Source organism: Eublepharis macularius, chromosome 7 (genome assembly GCF_028583425.1).
Source record: "Eublepharis macularius isolate TG4126 chromosome 7, MPM_Emac_v1.0, whole genome shotgun sequence".
NCBI lineage: Eukaryota > Metazoa > Chordata > Lepidosauria > Squamata > Eublepharidae > Eublepharis > Eublepharis macularius.
In genome coordinates, this window is record NC_072796.1 from 33,802,898 (window position 1) to 33,823,896 (window position 20,999).

The 20,999-nt window shown below is 42.1% G+C and overlaps 2 protein-coding genes across 6 annotated transcripts in view; both read left to right on the forward strand.

Moving 5' to 3' along the window:
- Positions 1–11,793, forward strand: part of RELCH (RAB11 binding and LisH domain, coiled-coil and HEAT repeat containing) — a 91,064-nt gene extending 79,271 nt beyond the window's left edge. For all 4 annotated transcript variants that reach the window (XM_054984704.1, XM_054984705.1, XM_054984706.1 and 1 more), the window contains 3 exons: positions 352–440; positions 6,468–6,538; positions 9,202–11,793. In XM_054984704.1, the coding sequence (XP_054840679.1) occupies positions 352–440; positions 6,468–6,538; positions 9,202–9,322 (281 nt within the window). In that variant the 3' untranslated portion in view covers positions 9,323–11,793. The remainder of the gene's footprint in view (positions 1–351; positions 441–6,467; positions 6,539–9,201) is intronic.
- A 5,489-nt stretch (positions 11,794–17,282) lies between these two features.
- Positions 17,283–20,999, forward strand: part of TNFRSF11A (TNF receptor superfamily member 11a) — a 62,813-nt gene continuing 59,096 nt past the window's right edge. For both annotated transcript variants that reach the window (XM_054984303.1, XM_054984304.1), the window contains exon 1: positions 17,283–17,545. In XM_054984303.1, the coding sequence (XP_054840278.1) occupies positions 17,492–17,545 (54 nt within the window). In that variant the 5' untranslated portion in view covers positions 17,283–17,491. The remainder of the gene's footprint in view (positions 17,546–20,999) is intronic.

Consider the following 20,999-nt stretch of genomic DNA (forward strand, 5'->3'; position numbering starts at 1 on the left):
TAAAATCTAGTTTTAATCTAGATAATCTAAAATCTTTTTTTCACCAACATTCATTAAGATGCTTGAGCATCTTAATGAATGTTGGTGAAAAAAATCTGGGCTGTTGCTGTTTGTTCTTCATGTCCACTATAAGCATTCTTCTGAAATTATTACAAATGGATTATGTTTCTCCCATTACCATCTTGTTTTTCCGTGGGAAATAATGCCATTTCATTGGAAGAGTTAGCTGCTTGAGGAGGCTGCTAGACTCAAATAAGGCCATGATTTTTATTCCATATCTTGTATTGTGATTAATAAAAAGTGTTGACAAGTCCATTATTCTTTGTGATACCTTAACTGCTTGCCCACAAGTTATTTCAGAGGATTTAATGGTCAATCATTTTTTACCTGGACTCAGGTGTTTACGGAATGACATGGAAACACTTTCTCCAGAACATGAAGTAAGTAATTGAACCTTCTGTTTTCTGTTTGGATTTTAGATGGCAAAAGAAAATACATTTTTATCATTCATTCAGCTTTGAAAACTAATATTAAAACAAGTAATATTTTAATCTATATGAATACCAATGCTAAATTAAAGCTAAAAGATGATGTGCATGGTGTTCGCCAGACAAAAGCTGTGATTGATCAGCAGTTAAACTGCATGCTGTATTTCAAGAAAGCACAGGTTTTCTGTTATGAAAATTGCATCAACCAAAGTTCTGGTGTTCTGTCTCCAGTGGTAGCCAACACATGAGTAAAAATCTGAAGGTGCATAAATATGATGTTATCAGCTCTACTCTTCCAGTAATTACCTTTGCTACAATCAGTAAGACTTGGTTTTTCTCCATCATGAACCCCATTTCTCCAAGAGTTCCTCTTACGGATTGTCCATTCAGACCCATTCATTCAATAAACATTCCCATTCCTTGATGGTGTAATCTTGTTTTTAAATGTAAAAGAAAATGATTTTTTTTAAAAATTGACAGGTAAATTCTTTTGTTTAAGTTTGAGGAAATTCAAATATTGCCCTGGGGGGGGGGGTGTTGTAAATTCCCTCAGTTATTTCAATTGTTATATAACAACTTCCCCCTGATTCTCAGTTTAAAATCTCCTGAAGAGACTTACCAAAGTGAAGAATGCAAGTAGTAAAATAAAACTGAAACCATAGGCAGCGGTAAGAACACTTGTAATAAAAACAAAAACATCCCATAGGCCCTAAAAATCACGGCAATAAAATCATTTTTAAAAAATCAGATGAAACGGTAAGTATAAAAAGAAATGGCAGGGCTTGTTCCATCTCCTGAAAACCAGGCTATTCTGGCTTGGCCTCTACATCACCAGTCCTGAGCAAATATATTGATAATGGTGGAAACTAGAGTGAGAAGAGGCATGATTAAAAATACAAATGATCTCTGTTTTTTGCACGTGTATGGAAGTTTGTCTGCTGAAATGTTTGTGAGGGCTGGTATTCGTGTGTGTGTGTGTGCGCGCGCGCGTGTGCGCGCGCGCATTTTTTATTTTAATTATTTATAGTCCACCTTTCTCACTGAGATCCAAGGCAGATTATACAGTGCAAGTCAGTACAATATAATCAACAGCTGGAGCATTCACTGAGCAAAATACAATATGATCAACTGTTAGGACATTCAGTGAACAGATACAATCAGTAGGGTATGGTTGCAGAAAATTTGCACACAAGCATAAATCTGAACACAGAGATGAAACCTTTTTGAAACAAAGTGTAACTAATTAACATGGCATCTTTAATATTGTGGAAACTACCCAGTAGGGGCATATCTACAGTAGCAGACTGTACCCAATAGCATAGTCTATAATCCCTGTCCCTTACCAAGCCATCTCTTGAGCGCTTTCCTATGACATGGCCCTATAATCTGAGTAGAAAGCCGAACTTGAATAATTCAGTTTTTTATAGTTTGTGGAAAGCCAGGAGGGTGGGAGCTTTCCTTACCTCCTCAGGCAGCCTGTTCCATAAGATGGGAGCTACCACAGAGAAAGCATGTGGATGGGCAGCTGTTGATTTTACCTAGTTGCAGGGTAGCATTTGCAGAAGGCCCTGTTCAGATAAGTGAAGCCTTGGCAGAATATAGGAAGAAAGGTGGTTGCACAGATATGACAGTAAAAGGCCATGAAGGGATTTGAATGTAATAGTCATGATCTTGAAATGAGCCTAGTAACTGATGGGGAGCCAATGGAGTGACTGCAGAATGGAAGTGATATGTATACTCCACATCACTTCTTAAAGTAAATGAGCTGCTGCGTTCTGCACCAGCTGAAGTCTCTGAGTTGACTTTGGGGGAAGACCTATGTAAAGTGCATTACAGTAGTCTTGTCTCAGTGTTACTGTGGCATGAATCCAGGTGGCCCGATCAGCCATTTCAAGGTAGGGGCCATCTTCCAGGCTAGTCTGAGTTGGAAGAAGGACGTTTTTGCAGCTGCATTTTCTTTCTTTTCTAGCAGCAGTGCTGGACCCAGTATAATTCCTAGGCTCTAAACAGAGTCATCCAGGGTCCATTGAACCCCATCAGAGGTGGGAAATGCAATATCCTTCAACCCAACCAGCATCACTTCTGTCTTGTCTGGGTTCAATTTCAATTTGTTTGCTCTCAGCCATTTGACCATTGCTGTCAAGCAATGAGGAATTGGATAGCAAGATATAGAGCTGGGGATCATCTGCATATTGATTGCATCCAGTTCCATAGCTATGAATGATTTCTCTTAAAGGCTTTACATAGAGGTTGAATAACATGGGAGGCAAGATTGGACCTTGTGGCATTCCACAGGATAATTCCCGCCCTAAATATATTTGATCTCCAATAGCAACCCTTTGAGTTGCTATTCCATGAGAAACAATTTAAACCAATCAAGACCCGTCCTCTAATACCTACTTCTGCCTCCAAATGCTTCAGCAGGATGGCATGGTCTACTGTATTGCAGGCTGTAGGTAGATCCAGGAGGTGCAGCAGCGAAGCATGGCTTTTGTCTACATTCAGGTGGAGGTCATCGACTAAAGCCAGGAGAGCCATATCTGTCCAATAGCCTGGCCTAAAACCAGATTGAAAAGGGTCCAAAGCACAACAGTTGTCCAGGAAGACCTAGAGTTAGTCACTACTTTTTCAACCACTTAGTCCAGAAAGGGCAGGTTAGAGACTGGGCAATAACTGGATGCGTCATTTTTGTCTAAGTATTTTTTTTTAAGTAGTGGGCAGATGACTACCTCTTTTAGAGGCTGAAGGAAGGTGCCCTGAGTTAGTAACTGATTTATGATAGACATCAAGGCCTCATTTATGTGGTCTTTACAAGACTTTAGCAGCTATGATGGGCAAGAATCCAGTGCACAAGTAGTGGCCTTCACAAATTTTTTATTTATAGGGGTTGCCCCTGAATCAGTTTCAAAATTGCAGTATTGTCTCTGGATTTTTTTAATAGTTTCAAAACTCCTGTTCTAGGTGGATCACATCATTGGGATGGAGGACATGGAAACAATGAATTATGCCTCACATTGTGTACTTCAAATACTTTCATGTACAGTCTAATCACTTTGTAGCCTGTAATTGAGATTGTTCTGGTCAGTGCCAAAAGCGCAGTCACAATGGTGAAGAGCAGAAGGAGGGCACAGTGCCAGAACTTGAGCAGACTGCTCAATAAACCAGTAAGGCCACAGCAGACAAGCCACATGTACAAGAAAGGAAAGCACCTCTCGCCATCAGCACAACCCTCCATCTGATTTCTAGGGCAACAGCCAGACATACCACCCACATTATTTTGGAAAATAGCAAACACCACAAAGAACAAAAAAAAGTTCATACACACTCACCATAAAGTCCGTATGAGCTGCTTTAAATGCAAGTTGGAGCAAGAGCAAGTGCCCACAAAAAGAATGGAAGACTCTTTATTGCTACCTCTTAAAAAAATAAGATGCTTCATTAAATGGCAAAGTAGAACCAGGCCTTTGTTTATGCCGTAAGAAACAAGTACATGCCAGCAATTATGTACAATGTTCAGTCCTCAGTAATATTACAAAGTGTCTGTACATTTATAAATCACTAATTCCTGAACTCAGCAAAGACCAAATGATACCTCATTGTGTATATGTTGTTACCACAACTTTTGCTAGTGGTGAGGAGCGTAGTAAACTTGCCAGCCAGCCACAAATATATAGACAAGTGACCATGAAGTGGCTGTTAAGAAAGAGAGCCTGAATCCACATAGATCCATTCTCCTAGCAGAAAGCACTTTCTCCTAGCACAAGGCACTCAAAAGAGTGTTTTGCATTGGGGAAGGCTCTTTCCACTGAAGTGAAGTGCCTCTACTGGCAAGCAGATCTGTGGGATTCATCCAGTATTTATTTGGGGACACAGACTTTAATAGTAAGTATCACTACATGAGACATCTCCTGTATGAGTGATAACCCAATTAACAAAACTTTGTCTAGGTGCACTGTGTCTGCAAAAGGTTTGGAGATCAGTGGGACCATATTGCCCAAGGAATGCAGGTTTACCAACCTCCCGGTGAGGCCCAGACTTCCCCGGGAATTATGCTGTATTTCCAGACTACTGGAGGAAATGGCAGCTTCAGAGGGTAGTGGCAAAAACCCTCTGCTGAGTTCCTTCTCCACATCCTGCCCCCAAATCTCTAGGCTAGGCCAGAGGCGGCAACCTATAGAATAGCAAAGATTTCTCTGAAGCATTCTCTTGATGAAGGCATCCATTTTTATATTTATATATTTAGAAATAGAAATGAGAGCCTTCAAATTTCAAAAAAATAAGGACGAAGAATTTCAGTAGAAACCTCTGTGCAGGTATCTTAATAATTAGACCACTGAATAGTCCTTGAAAGAGTAACAAGAAAAATCATGTGTGTCACTCTCTGTCCATTCGTCCCCCAAGCTTTTTTCTGCTAAAATGGTAAGCTAGGACCAGTCTATCTGAGGGACAAGACAGAGCTCACAGGTTGTGCAAAGAGGCAATGAAGGGGAGCCATGACTAATTCATTGTACTCCTAAATACTGAGTCATGTAGGCCCCATTTTCCAGTAGATCTATGAGTTCCATTTAACAGCAGAAAAATTCTAAAAACACTTCCCATTTTCTTGCTTGTGTTGGTAAATGCGAAGCAGCTATGAATGAAGAGTCTCTGAATTTTGTAAAGGTCAGATACTCTCAACTTCCTTATAGATTTCTAGAATTCTAGAGCTGTGGTTGACTCTGCCTGTGTTGAGGCATCACAGATCAAAAATCAGATGCTTACTGTGACAGGTGTCCTCTGAGGATAGCCACCAACCTACACAGGATTTTTCTTTCCCTTCACTTTTTCAGTTTACTGCTTATTCCACTGCATTGAGGTTCCCTGCAGGAAATTTAAAAATAGAACATAAACTGGGTTTGAGAGGATAGGATCTGGGTCTGAGCATAAACCACTCAAGCCTGGAAAAATCACTGGTGTGAAAACTGACAAGAGATGGTTTCTCTTTAAAAGTAAATGAGAATGAGTATGTTTGGGGAAAGACATAACTTGAGATAAATATTAATAGTTCTGTTAAACTAACCCTCAAAACCTAAGAGTCTTCCCTGCTTCACTTCTTGTTAGTTCCTAACTCCCCCGGAGCACTTTCTGTTGGTGGATTCAGATCATTGCTCTGATTGGCTGCTGTCTCTGTACATTACTGTGCAGGTCCTGTCTCACCAAATGTATTGCATTTCCTTCAAAGCAGCACATGCAGGCTTCTGACAAAGCCCAGATCTGCTTAGCTTCAGCAGAGTTGCTCTGTCATGCATCTTCAGATTATGCCCTCTCATTCTCTCAAGGATGCCGCTTTTCAGTGGAACCAGTTTGTACAGAGGAAAGTCCCAAAATCAAGTGCTGTGTACGTCTGGGAATAAGTCCTTAGCTTGTTGTTATTCTGAAAATGCTATTCCATATTCCAGCAACCTGATTAAAAGACATTCAATGAAGTTCAAATTCACATCAAGAAGATATCCAATGCCTGACTTTAGTTCTCTTTTCACCTTTGGTATGCAGAACATCCTAAAATGATATGTACAGCCTAAAAAGGTTTATGAAGGCTTGCCTTGGTCTAGCCTGGAATTTACACTGATTCTATAGCAAGGAGCTCCATCCTCTTCAACCAATTGCCTGCAGAAGCCCTAGGACAGGAAGTCAGTACGTAGCAAAAAGAGGAGTGTTTCAGCTTGGTAGATCAGGCTTCCTTTAGAAGGAGTTGGTTTTCATCTCTGTGTTACACTTACACATGATTATAAGAATCAGAACATTCACAGTAATAACAATGCTTTAAAAGCAAAGGGCCAGTATTTGAATACATTTTTCATTTATTCATTGAATCATGATGGTTGACTTTGATGTTTGTAGCTGCTAATGTTGCAAGCTTTAATGGCTGTTGAAAATGTGATACAAACCTAATTTTCTTTGTTTATACTAAAATACTTTATCTTTGAATTGAAACAATAGGTTATTTTAAGCTCCATGATAAAGGAGTGTGAACAAAAAGTGGAAAATCGGAGTGTCCAAGAACCACAAGGGTAAGGCATTTTACTTTTCAGTCTCTACACAGTGTCTGGAGCAAAAACATCATCCAGATTTTCAGCCTCTGAAAGTTCAGTATCATTTTATTTGTGTGCTGACTTTAAGGTCTCCAATTCAGGAAAATATTTTTATACAGTGAAAGTAATAGGAAAACAAAATGGATATTTCCCAGGCTTTGGGAAAGAAGAGCCTTCAAGGAAGCAGTAGTTCATATGTTCCAAGGTTCTGCCTCTGTCACACTTCTGAAAGAGGGAGAGTGCAACCTATGAGTGTCCAAATGACATGGTGACATACCAACACCACCACAAAGGGACTGAGGGAGGTAGCCATTTTGCTTTGGTGATGGAGATGTGGCTGGCTGAAGACAACTTGGAAATAAGCTCTCCCCAGCTAAATGATACCCAAATGAACATTAATTAGAACACTAATGCACTAAAAGCCTGTGTGGAACATAATACTATAGAAAGTAAAAGTATTAATGAAAGACTGAACAAAAGGATCCTAGGACATTGTCCTGAGGATCAGGTCTAGGTTAGGACAGAAGGGAAGATCATATTATACAATAATTAGTTGTTGGAGCTTGACATTGCCAACAAGCTGTTCTTTTCCTGCATACACTGTTCCAAATATTGGGTCTTGCCTTGGAGTTACAGTAGTCTTAGGGGAAGAAGCTGGTTAACTCTTAGTATTGTGGTCAAGGACACTTAAGCTAGAGTACTGCAATCTTGGCTGCTTCTCATTCTGTGCCTGCAAGAGCACTAGGCAATCAGCCCGTTTCTTTCTAGGGTGCCACTCTTAGATCGGGTCATCATAACAAACTGCCGTAAATTGTTGTTAAAACCTTTGTCTAGAGATGGGCACGAACCAAAATAACCAAAATTCATGACGAACCAGGCCAGTTCATGGTATGCGAGCCAGCGGTTCGTCAGATCCCATTTCTGACGAACCACCACAAACTTTAGGCTGGTTCGTTTGGTTCATTTTTTGGTTCATCATTGCAGACAGCCTGGTGCCGATCAATCAGTTTCCTAGGCAACGGGATGGAATTCCTGTAGACGTTCTGCTGACCCGGAAGTAACGATTTTCTGACCTGGCTGTGACGTTTTCACGAACCAAACAAACCAGTTCACATACTGGGGGCAGGTTTGTGAACGTTCATGGTTCGTGAAGTTTGACGAACCACATGGTTCAGTTTTTTCCCGGTTCGTGCCCATCTCTGCCTTTGTCCCTGGTTTTATATATATGTTCAGGATCTATTGTTGCAGTAAAATCTTGTGTGTCAAATTGGTATAGCTGGCAAGTTGGAAAGAAGTATTGCCCTTGATTGCTAGAGAACTACAGCTATTCCTCTTTTTTCCTCTGGGTGCTCATTCAGCATTCAGTACACAGCAGTACACAGGGGTTATATTGTAAACAAGTTTTGAAGTACAGAAGAGCATGAATGGAAATTTAGGGAACTATGGTCCTGAATGCAGTCTGATACCCATTTTAGACTTCCTGTCCATCTACATGCAGAATGTGTGTACATACATCAGTGACTCATTTTTCAACCAACTTTCAACTAACTTCCTTTGAAGCCAAATTACTCAGAGCTGGTTGACTGCGGTTGCAGTCCTCTGTGTGTGTGTGTGTGTGTGTGTAAAGTTAATAATAATATAGGAGTAAATCCCACTTCATTCAGTGGGACTTGCTTCCAAATAAACATGCATAGATTGGGCTGCGTGAAAAAGAGCGCTCAATAATTACAGTTCCTCTCCACTCAGCTTTTTTCTTTTTTGTTTTCCCTATTGCATGTCTGTGTTTTTAGACCATTTTTTCCCTGTAAGGTCATACATTCTAATATGATAGCTCAAAATAGTAGCAGGATTGAGAAAGTCGTGTTTAAATTGTATGCAATATAATAGCTACCTTTGTTTTTTAAAAAGCACTATAACTCTGATCCCAAGAACAGTAGGCAGTAAGGATGTTCATCTGCTGATAAGCTTGCAGTTCCCAAGATAATGACAGGACTGGAGTAGCTCTGAACAGTTCTTGGGCCAGGTAAAAGAGGGGGATCATGAGATTAGGTCAGTTTGGATAGTTCCTCCTTTGCATTTTCAGATCTCTGACTTCTTTACACATGCTTTGCAAATGCTTTGCTAGTTAGAACTTCCCAGCTATCTAAATGCAAGTATTCCACTTGAAATTACAGCTGCCTCTGGTAAAACGGGGCACTGGAGCGTTAAGCTTCACTGAGCTGGGATCGTGTTTTCCTTCCTACACAAGCTTTGGTAAGTGGCACCTGGAATGGAAACAAAAATTTCCAAGTGTATTTACACTGGAAGGTGCTTGCCTTTTTATCTTTCTGAACTCTTCCAAACCCATAATTGTAAGGGGCCGCAAACTTTTAACCCTGGCTGAATTGGTGGGATTTTTCTTAACTTGGAAAATCTCACGTGGACAAAGTTGGGAAAACCATTGCCCAAACCTTCTATTAACTTTTTTGTGTGACTCGAGGCTGCCTTGAATGGCATTGGATCCTTGATCCGTCTGGCCTAGTTCTGTTACTTTTCCAAAGACCTTGGAAAGTTGTTGTTAGTGAAAGCTCTTTCTCAAACCTGCTTCCTGAGCACCATTTAACTGGAGATACTGGGACTAACTAATTTTCCCTTCCTCCTAGCTCAATGTCAATTGCAGCAAGCCTTGTGAGTGAAGATACAAAAACCAAGTTTCTAAACAAAATGGGCCAGTTGACCACATCAGGTGCCATGCTGGCTAACGTATTCCAGAGGAAGAAGTAAATTTGAGAAGGAAGTCCTTGTAAAACACATGAGAGACCTCATTAAGACTGGTTCCTTGTACTTGAAGTACTTGCCTTTCTATTTCCCCGTCTTATGTTCTTGTAGTATAATTTTACTCTAACCTACAAAGATATTTGCACTGCTCTTGAATATCGCTGTGTATCTGTTAACTTTCGGTTAAATGTGGTTGATTATAAAACTAAATTAAGTCTGTATCAAGTCCCTGTCCTGTGTTCTTGTCTTTCCAGCATAATTTTTATATATATATTATATATAGTGAAGATTTTTTTATTTCCTGATGGGTTATTGGCTGATATCTGTATTATAAATGAAGCTATTATGATGGTACTTATAATAATGTAAATTTGAAGTTGCTGTCATGAAGTAATAAAAGTGGAGATTACTTATGTATTTAAGTTACGAGAGAGTAATGCAGAATTTTTTTAATGTTTCTAAACAAAAGGCAAGAGTCACCAGCACTAGTCTGATTCCAGGATTGGGGGGGTTTTTTGTAAGTATTGTATATTTTTGAATTACAAGGAGATGGGAGAAAATAATGTATTAACATTACCACTTGCACTACAAGTCTTCAAGGGAGACCAGATGGTTACAGAAGTGATGGATATACGATACGTTACAGATGCGCCTCTCAAGTGTATTGGAGTTCTTTATGTGTGTTAAGCAGCTTGGTATTAGCTTTCCTGATAAAAAAAATATCCCAATAAGCATAGAGTGGGGACTCAACAACATCTGAAAATGCAATGCTAACCAGGTTTACTTGGAAGAAAATCACACCAGTTTCAGTGGGACTTACTTCTAAGTAAGGATATTTAGTATTACTGCCTTAGTGCTGATTTAAGGTTCGGTAATTGCCATGCAGCATCCATGCAGATGTTACACCGCTCCAAAGCCATGTTTCAAAGGCGAGGCTTTTAGGTGTGCTGTATCTACAAGTGAGAACACCATTTACCTTGGCCAGAAATCACAGGTGTCAAATGCAGCGGGTATTTGGGCCATCACATAGGGTAAGCACAGCTTTCAATGGAAAGCTAGACATAAGGGCTTTGCCCATCGAGCAGCATCCCTTTTAAATCAGATGTTAGTTCTAGAGGACTCCACGAGACTTGCAGTGCAGGGGTTGATAGAGCATGTTGTATTTGACCCCCGCTACACAGCTCCACAGTGATCAAAAGCAATAATTTGTTTAGCCCTCAACACAAATTCAGTTTAAGCAATGGCATTATTAATGCCATATAGCTATTTCCTTTAAAAAGTCTCCTAATGTGCTCATTTGGGGCGGGGGGGGGGGGGATAAGTCACAAACACTACCATTAAATTAATGCTGATTTCGATCACATTTTCTCCCATGCAAAACGCTTTACCTGTCCTCACAATACTCTTTTGAAAGAAGTTAGGACTTGTCTAAAGTCACTTATGCAGCATTAACTCCAAGCCAATTGATTTCAGTGGTCTTAAGACTCAAGTAATTCTGCGTACAAATGCACTTTGTTTTATAGCTGGGGGCAGGGTCTGAAAACCTGGACAGCACTGACCGAACTAAATTTGATTTTTAGTCCTTTAACACGTACTAGCAAGAAGGTTTTTATGAACTTCTGCTGAAATATGGTCACATACTCTGTCCACGTGTGCTGCTTCACAAAAACACAAGGCATAGAAATTAACATTCCATTAAGGTATCACAGTATTGTGTGAACACTGATACAGGGAGACAGGCAAAGGTGCATAAGGCCTAAGGCATTCTGGATGGATGACAAAGTGCTTCATCCCAGTGTGCTTTTTTTAATTAAAAAAAAACTGTAACGTGTTATGAGTAACCAGAAGCTATCCCACTAGTATTTCAATTCAAAGAGAGACCTGTACTGGTTTCAGCCTTTAGTGGTCATGGTATCCAATCAAACGGGCATGAACCCAGATGCTGCCACACCTAAGGGAACACTGTAAGTAAGGGGGCATGAAGAACAGCCAGTGCAAAACTGTCTTGAGGCCAGTGCACAGTACAGGCAGAAGGAAGCAAATGTTTCACATTCAGGCCTCCCTAAATAGTCCTGCATCAGGCTGTGGATTCTGCATTAATACTGTGTTTTCCATTGCCTGTCATAGGTTGGATCCTACCAGCTTTTCTGGTGCAAATTCTCTCTCTCACTACAGCCATGCCCAACATGGCTTTTTGGCGACATGGATCCTGTGATCCCTAAAGTAGCCGTTGTGGGGGGCTGTTAGAAGGGGTTTCTCTCTATGTTGTATGAGTTTCTGTTGTTGCACAAACATCTCAGTTTCATCAGGGTGACAAATGGGTCAGTCCTGCGCTCTCTCCAGCCAATTGTTCTGATGCTGTTGCAAATGTATTCCTTAGCGGACTGTCTGGTTATGAAATGCTGGAGGCATTCCTCAGGAACTGGAAGTAGCTAAGTCTCTTGTCCTTTCTTGAGTTAAATAAAATGTTTTACATACCTGATTTGTATGTTTATTTTAGAGCTGTCAAGTGCTTCCTTGCTTTATATATTTGTTGGGCTTTTCAGTTGATGCTTGACCAGGTGCCCTCTCTCTGTAGTCCAGCCCTTTCTTTGAATAAGCTGTTATTTCAGTACTGATTTGCACAACATGCCTTTTGGGGGGCTCTTTGGGTGCAGGGGCTGCTCGCCGAATCCTGTCAGCTGCAATCCTCCAGTTCTAAAATTGCTGTCCTGCAGCAACAGCCGTATGCTGTCGTGATGATATCCGTGAATGACAGGATCTTGTGTTACGTCCAAATACTTTTGGTCAATCTGTCATAGTTGCAAGGCACAGCCCCCTGATTTTCCACTGTGATTAGTTCTTCACACAAAAAGCACAATATAGTTATATGATGATCATTTCTCTTTTGTTCATGTCTTAACGCACAGGCAGTGACCAGAAGAAGACATAGCGATCAGTGGCATGAGGAGCTTCTGTACAGAAGTTTGCTCAGAATGATTTGGGCGGGGGAGCTGGTTTCATCCTGTTCCAACCATTCTGGGCGCCTTCTGCTTGCTTTCTGCCATCCTTAATTTTGTCTCCTGGCTCCACTCATTATGGTTGAAGGCTGTTTTTAGGGTCCATAGCAGGGCTTACAATATATGCTTACAATTATTTTTAAATTGCTCTATAGACAACCATGGCAGGCCATGATCCAGCACCAAGAAATGGTGGGAGATGGAACCTTTGTAATTCGTAAGAGTGCAGAATTTGCCATCCACCAAAAGAGCCACATTTACTTCCATCACCTGGTATGAAACCTGCACCTCAATGAGGCTTGCAGCTTATGTGTTCCTCTGGTGCTGGCTGCTTCAAGGTGGGAACCACCAGCCAACCACAAGCTCCACTAGCTGAGGGCTTTGTCCACTCACCTGAAACTTGGGCAGGTGCTGAATTGGGGAACAGTGCTCAGAAGAGCCACAAGTGACATGTCCAGGGCCTTTTTTCCCTAGTGGTATGCACCAGTACATAGTATTGGCACCTATTTCTGCCAACGGGCTTGGGCCCCCAAGGAAGTGAACCTCATGGCTATCTATTGGCACCTCTTCTTTGAGGGGAAAAAAACACTCGGCATGTCAAAGAGCCACGTGCTGCTCCCCAGCCACTAAGTATCACTGTTAGATTTATATCCTAATGTTCTTGGCATTTTCTGTAGAACTATCCTTGACATACCTCAATGCAAGAATATTGTAGTACACTGATTGTTCAAGTAATAGGTCAAAGCATACAACTGGGGTTATACCAGCAACTATTTGTTTAGGCATATTTTTTACAGAATGAAAAATTCTCTGGATGCATTGTGCACAAGATGCGACTCTTTCACCATGCATGAATAGTGCTGTTGCTAACTCATCTATTAAAGATACATGAATGCTGTCCTCCTTTCTGTGATCTAAGATGACAAAGATAAGCAGTAAAAAAAAAGAAATAACAGGATTTAAAGTGTTAGTCCTATATCACAGGTTGAGGTTCAGGCGGGGTTTGAAATTTGGAAAGGCTGAAGACTACTGCTGCAGCATAAAACATTAATCTGTCTAGAAGAGCACAATATAGGTGCAGTTATTACTGTTGATGCTTCCCCCCTCAGTGTTATCTTAATATGTGCACTGAAGACTTTTCTTACAATGGGTTGGATCCAACCACCTTTTCAATTGGTTAAGAGAAAGAGAGGCTCCTGTTTGACCACCAAGAAAGACTCTGCTGAGAAAAAATGGTTGGACTCAATCCAATTAATATTAAAGAGTTGCCTTCCATTTAGCAATGGGACTCTCATCTAGTTAAGACCAGAGCTGGGTGTTAAGACTACTTTTCTGATGGAAGGATTGGCTCAAAGCCAAGGATGTTTGACGTTTAATTCTGTTCCCTAAGTCTGCTGAACAGACTTGAAAGTAAGGTTAATTGCTAGTTAATGTTTAACGGACAGGCATTTCTTTTCAGGGACAGGTTGCAGACTGGGTGTTCTAAGTGGTATGTTATCTGCTATTCATAGGGGTGACCAATTTCTTAGAGCAAATACTCTACCCACTGGTAATATCTGATTGCAAGAATATTTCTTAAGTCTCCAAGAAGTACTTTACATTTCACTTTACTGGCAAGGTTTTCACAGTTGTAGCAGAAAGCTAAATAATATTTAGAATTGTTAATGGACAGTTTCCAGCCAACAATTTCTGTCACTTTTATGCTGACTCCCCTCCTTTTAAAAAAAAAATTCTAGCAGAAAAAATAGCAAGTTCCAGCAGCTTTTTCTAAATGGTTGGGTCAGTATGGGGAAGGGTGGTTGTGACATTATCCTGGTTACAATAAATTAGAGTAACCCCACAAAATTAAACTTTCCTATGCATATCTAAGCAGAATTATGACAGAATGCAGATACTCACCCCAACTTCATTTCTTAATGGCATAAGTACTTTTGAAAGTTGGTTTGGCTGGAAAGAGAAAAATGGAACTGTACGGCTTCAACTTCTTTGCAAATTAATCTTATGCCATGAGATTGATAAATGTATAATCAACAGGGCTACCTGTATGCTTCAGTTATGCAGAAGTGCAGAATAGGGTATTCGCAGAATTTAGCATCTTGACAATCTCTTTAATGCAAGTTTCTAGATGCCATGGCTACAAAACTCTGCAGCCATGGTGGACAATTGGTGAACAATCCTTGATTACTTTTCCAGACCAAAAGAAGATGCCAAGATGCATTTAGAGGGCAAGGCACATTTCTTCCCCTCATGATTAGCAATGCAAATGTGCTATGACTAGTAGAATTAATTAGGTAAAATCAGAAAAAAATCTGGTTGCAAAATTTAGTTCTGGTTGCTGAATGGCTCAGAATTTTGATTTGCCCTCATTCTCATTTAATGGACAATCTGTGACCGAACTTGTAAGTGAACCAGTGTGTTGTAGAGGTTAGGTTGTCTGAGGATGATTTAGGAGATCCCTGTTAAAATCCCCATTCTGCTGAGTAACATTGAGGTAGTCACACACACTCAACCTGACCTACTTCATAGAGGATAAAATGAAGATAAAATGGAGCAGACGAGAACAATGTAAGCCGCAGTGGTCCCCACTGGAGAGAAAAATGGGCTATAAATGAAGCAAATAAATAGACAAACACCCATGAGGTGCTGAGAGTAGTTTACAGAATGTTCCCAAGCTATCTGCCTTATAGACACTGCTCAGAATAAGGGCACATCTACTGAAGCAGCATGGAAGATCCCACACTTCTGTTATGACTGTAGAAGTCTTTATTACCTGAATGTCTGATATCTGTGATATTCAAGCCCTTCCTGCTTTGTAGGGTGCTAGTTAAAAGTAACATCCAATTTTAAAAATTAGCGTGAATCAGAGATGAGTAAATAACAGATGCTTACAATTGCAGAATTGTCTGTACAAATCAAAAGAGGAAGAAGAGACTTAATGTTCCGGCTGACAGTAATTGCTTGGGAGGAACAGGACTTGGCTGAGTAAGGATCTCTGCACAGGTTGTGAAGACTGACTCAAATCTCACCCCAGGAAGCCTGAAATGGCACAGCCGCGACAGCCTTGAGCACCCGGATCAAGAGGGGGATACGTTAAATCATTCAGGCAGAAGTGGATTTAAGCACAAGCTACAGTTTATAGCCTCAGATTATGAGGGGTCTCTAAATATATATACCATATTTCAATCTTAAAATAATACACATGCTATTAGAGCAAGATTTGGGTCCAATAGCACCTTAAAGACCAACTAGATTTCCAAGGTAGGAGCTTTTGAGAGTCAAACCTGATGAAAGGAGCTTTGACTCCCGAACGCTCGATCTAGTTGGTCTTTAAGGTTCTTTTGGACCCAGATCTTGCTCTTCTATTGTCTCATTCGCCCCTGAAACTACACATGCTATTAATATTACTGTGAAGCTTTGACATAGCTTAAGGTGTCAGTATGCCTTAATCAAGCCCTGCATTCAGGTCCCAGGTGAGCTTCTTTAGGAACAGCCTTGTCCTTACCTCCATCAAGATGATCAGGATTATCATCTTCCTTAAATAAGCATTTATTTTGTTTCATTTACACCCTGCCTTTCTTCCCAGCACGGACCCACAGTATCTCACATCATTCTTCTCTCCTCCATTTTATCCTCACAACAACCCTGTGAAAATTGCTTGTATGTGCCAGGATTCAGAAACTGTTAATTCAGCAAGCCAATATCAATTCTGCTGTTTTGTATCAGTTCAGCTGTTGTGGCTTGAGTTTCCAGAATTGTGGATAAGTTGTTTGAAATGGTGCATTCTCTTGCCGATCTATAATATCTAACGGAGTTGCTGAATTGGGTCCAGTGAGGCATAGTAACTGGGTTTCCTTCCCTCACTCCCTTGATTGACAGGGAGTGAGGGAAGTCACTCATAGCACATCATATTGCAGGGTCCCAGTGAAAGGGGAAACTCAATGAAACCACAAATGGCATGCATCTGCGAGAGTTTGGGAAGCTCTCTCAGGCATGTGCTGCTTGGTGCCCTGTGTTTAAATACAGCTAAAGAACAAGGAGCAACTTTAGTGGGAATGCCACATGTGAGGTCGGGGTGGGGTGGGGAGGTGGCAAGGATAAAGTAATGGCAGCATCTGAGGCACCCCTGGTCTGGTGTCATGCCCCTGTAGAGCTGACTAGCCACACAGAATACAACTTGACTGAGACAGTGAAGGCCAGTCCAGGGATTATGGTCTCTTCTCAAAGTATAACCATTTTTGAAACTTTGGTTTCCCCATACACAATCGTCATATAAATATCCCATTATGAAGCCAGCTTTTACTGGCTTTCTCTGCGGTGGCCCCCACCCTATGGAATGGCCTGCCCAAGGAGGTCAGGAGAGCCCCCCCTCTCCTGGCTTTCCACAAATGATGCAAAACCAAATTATTCAAAAAGGCTTTTTACTCAGATAGGAAGGCTGTATTGTAGGGAGGGGATCTAAAATGACCAGCTAATGAGTTAGGAACCATAGACTTCACCACTGCTAATGCTATGTCTTTGTGAACTTGTATCTATTTACCCTATGGCATTGTTTATGGAAATGTTCTTGATGTTGACTTTACTAATCTCACACTGTGTAATCCGCCTTGAGCCGCAATGAGAAAGGTGGACTATAAATGATATAAATTTAAAAAAAAAAGTCAGACCCTTGGTTTATCAAGGTCAATCTATCCCAGTCTAAAGAAAGGAGCTCTGACTCTTGAAAGGTTACAGCTACAAGATCTAAATCTTGTTGGTCTCTGAAGTGCCACCGGAGATCCCGGGGGCGACTGCATTTCCTCAGAATTATTTTGTGGGGAGCGGCTACAGAATATGCGCCGCCAGCAGAGGCCAGAGGGTCCTCCTCTTCTTGCAGGTGGCACCATGTCGTCCTCAGCGCAGACGCGGGGCCAAAACGCTTGAAGCGGGAGGCGTGAGGAGCAGAGGAGAGAGTTTCAAGGGGGGGAAACGCCACCACAGATTGCAAGTCGAGTCCTGAGGAAACGCCGTGGGAACCGAAGCCAGAGGGGAGGGCTTTCTGTTTCGTTCCCTCAGGCGCGCTCTCTCGCCTCGTCGCTGCGAGGAAGGAGAAGAGGAGCCGTTCGCTGCCAATGTGCCTCTGCCTTGGGAGGACACAACTTCCTGCTTAGCAGTGGGAGCCAAGGGAGCACCCGCCGGCATGATTCTCTCGGGGGGCCGCTGGCTTCTGTTCTTTTTCCTCACTGACACACAGGTAAGGCTGCAAGGGGCTGCCGGCGCGGGAAAGGGTGAAGGCGGGTCTCTGCAGATTGCGTTGCTGTTTCTGGACTGTCTGGCTGATTGCAGGACCTAAGCCGCGTCCATCTCCAAAGTTCCCGCTGGGGCTTGCAGTGTGGTAAAAAAAAAAATCATCCCAGGTAAGCCCCATTTTTAAAACACCTGCAATCGATGATGCGGTGGATAAAAGCAAGGAGGCTGAGAAACTAAAGGCGCACAATATGTCAATCCGTTCCAGAAAGTTTAAAAGCTCTTGGGTGGTTTATGGGCGCTCCACAAGACAATCCTCCAGGTGCCTTCCCCTGCAGCAGGAGAGTTCCAAAGGGAAGACTGGAAGAGAAGGCCCAAGATCTGCCCATCCTAGTTTGTGCTTCCATAGACAAGAAGACCTTAAGCTCAGCATCTGTGAGATGGACATAAAAGAGAGGACACACAGCCCTTTTGAGAGAGAGAGACCCTGCAAAACTTAGGTGTGTTGAGTAGTAGAGACAGAGAGCCTGTAGCTCTCTTTATTGTTTCCCAGTCTTCACAAGTTCTCTATAATCAAAATAGATACCACCATACTGTACCTTGAAGACACCCAGGCATGCAAGCCATTCCTCGCCAGCTGAGTCTGTGAACCCAACAAGATTTCACTAAGAGAAACTCTCTAGGAATATCATGTAGTGCTGGTGAAAAACACCAGCAGAATGTGTGCAGAAGCGCTACTGTATGCTTTGTCTTACAATCTCTGGAACTGACCTGTTAGTTCACCCGAGAGTGGTTAGCATAGCAGTCCCTCCTCGCTCTTCCAACTGGAAAGCCCTCCAGTGATGTGGCTTTTACCACTTCCCTTGGGAAGCTATCCTATAAATGAACCTTTCTGCTTAAACTTGTAAATGCTCTTTTAGAAACCGAAGGATTGGTTGTCGAAACTTTCCCCACGTTTGCCTTTGTAACGTATACATTTCAGTCTTGGACACTTTCAAAAAAATCAGTTCAATTTTAAATTTTGAACAAATGATTGGAGCAGCCCAAGTTCCAGAAAGACAAATTTTGAATTCAGTCTTGCCATAAAGGCAAGATTCTGTTATAGGGCAATATTATCTGCCTGTGAAGTGCAAGTCACGTAGCTGAAACAATAATGTGCAGTTTAATAGCTCGTGTTGCTCAGTGTTTGGCCAAGTTATGAACCAAGAAGTCTGCAGGATTAATCTTGCTTCTACCATGGGCATTGTAGGTGGTTTGGGAGTCTTTCTCCAGCCTCCACTTCCCTATTTGTAATGTGATGCTAATAATACTCGCCTACTTTACAGGAGTGGTTGGTCCAGGCTAACCCAGTCTTGTTGGATCTCAGAAGCTAAGCAGGGTCGGTCCTGGTCAGTATTTAGATGGGAGACTACCAAGGAAATCCAGGGTTGCTACACAGAGGCAGGCAATGGAAAACCAGCTCTGAATGTTTCTTGCCTTGAAAACCCCAGCAGGGGTCGCCATGAGTTGACTGCAGCTTGATGGCATCTTACACACACACCTTACCAGAGTGTTTTGAAGATTAATACAAGATAATACACATCAAGAACTTTAACCCCTCTAAAATTGTTCTGTGAATGTTAACTCTATTGCTACTATGTATATGACCTATACATAGGACCTATACATTTACGTAGGACATATTATCAGTTTGCTGCACATATTATCCTATTGGAGAACTGAGTTTGATTCCTCCACTTGAAGCCAGCTTGGGTGACCTTGGGTCAGTCACAGCTCTCGCAGAGCTCTCTCAGCCCCATCCACCTCATAGGGTGATTGTTGTGGGGATAATAATAGCATATTTTGTAAACTGCTCTGGGTGGGCATTGAATTGTCCTGAAGGGCGGTATATAAATCGAATGTTGTTGTTGTCATTGCATAGTTTCTATAAAATTACAGTCAGCAGGTTGGATCCAACCAGCTTTTTCACTCATTCTTACAAATCCTTGTCCTTGATGCAGCTCCCATCCCACATGACTTTTGTTCATGTCAGTCCCGTGATCTCTGGCATAGTCTTTTTGATGATCAAGGGAGGGCCCCTCCTCCCTTTTTCACCCGTGGAAAAGCTGTGCAGATCCAACCCAGTATATTTTTCCTCACCATCCTATTGTGATGCAGACTTTATATTTAAGGCTCCAGTGCTTGAATAGCTTTATTATATGGAAGGCAGAAAGGTAGCCGGTTCAGCTTTTCCTATTGTGGGAATCATCTGCCCATTGTGTTGATGATCATTTCCTTATGGGAAAAATGTCACCTGCTAAATTAAGTATTTCTTTGGTTGAATTATTTTCATCTTGCTTTTCAGGCTGCAAACAAAAATTGGCTCCCCAAAATGGTTTACAGAAACTAAAATGAATAAATCTCAGTTTCGGTTTTAAAATGTGCTTAGGAGGGCAGGACTTGGTGAGAACCCAACACAGCAGAAAGATCTCTGGCTGTCTCCTTTAATCCCTCTGGCCTTGGTGATGGGAAGCCTTCTACCAACCTTATGGATCCCACCCCAGCTTAGATCCCCCTTTCCTCCCAGCAACAAGGCGGGAAGGAGGAGGGCTTAGCCCTTTACCCTGCTTTTGGCCTTGTAGGTAGCCATTGTGGGAAGTGGGAGGAGGGGCCCTCTCAACTGAAGCTGGCAAGATGGAAGGGTGACCTGTCATCCACTCGTTAAAAGTGCGGTAGCCCTGCCAAGAAACATTTTGCAGCCCTGATTATAGTCCACCTGTAATAACAAAACAAATCCCTCCATGTTGTGTAATTTCCTGGTGTTGCAGAGTGTACTTTGGCCCCTGTTCAACTGATAGCTCCCTCCAAGAATACGATACATGCAACTAATAACATGCAATGAGTAATTTGCAGTCGTCCCAGGTAGCCCACTTATTCTCGTCTACGGTGATGTACATAACGTGGATACATTTGCTAATATTGCACGTGTTCCATGAGGAACATGTATCCATGTATCCCCCTGATACAAAGTCAACCTAGATCAGTGGATAGTTCAGCCAATTGCAGTGGAATCCTGTGCCAACCTAGATAACGTGAACACATGGAGCTGCATTATATTGAGTGAGACCAGTGGTCGATCAAGGTCAGTATTTTTCTAGACTGACTGAGCACAGATATCCAGGATCAGGGCTCATTTCGAGGGGGAACGCACAGGAACGCAGTTCCGGCAGTTCCCCAAAGAGGTCACATGGCAGGTGGCCCCACCCACCTGACTCTCGGCCAATTTGGGCCCGTTTCGGCCTGCATTGGGGCCGAAACGGCCTGGATCGAGCCTCTGACGGGTGGTGGATTACTCTCCCGCTCATCAGCGGCCCAATCCTGACAATTTTGGGCCCCTTTTCAGCCATTTTCAGCCTCTTTTTGCCATTTTGGGCCCAATTTCAGCCCTGAATGGCCAGGATTGGGTCCAAAACAGCCAGGAT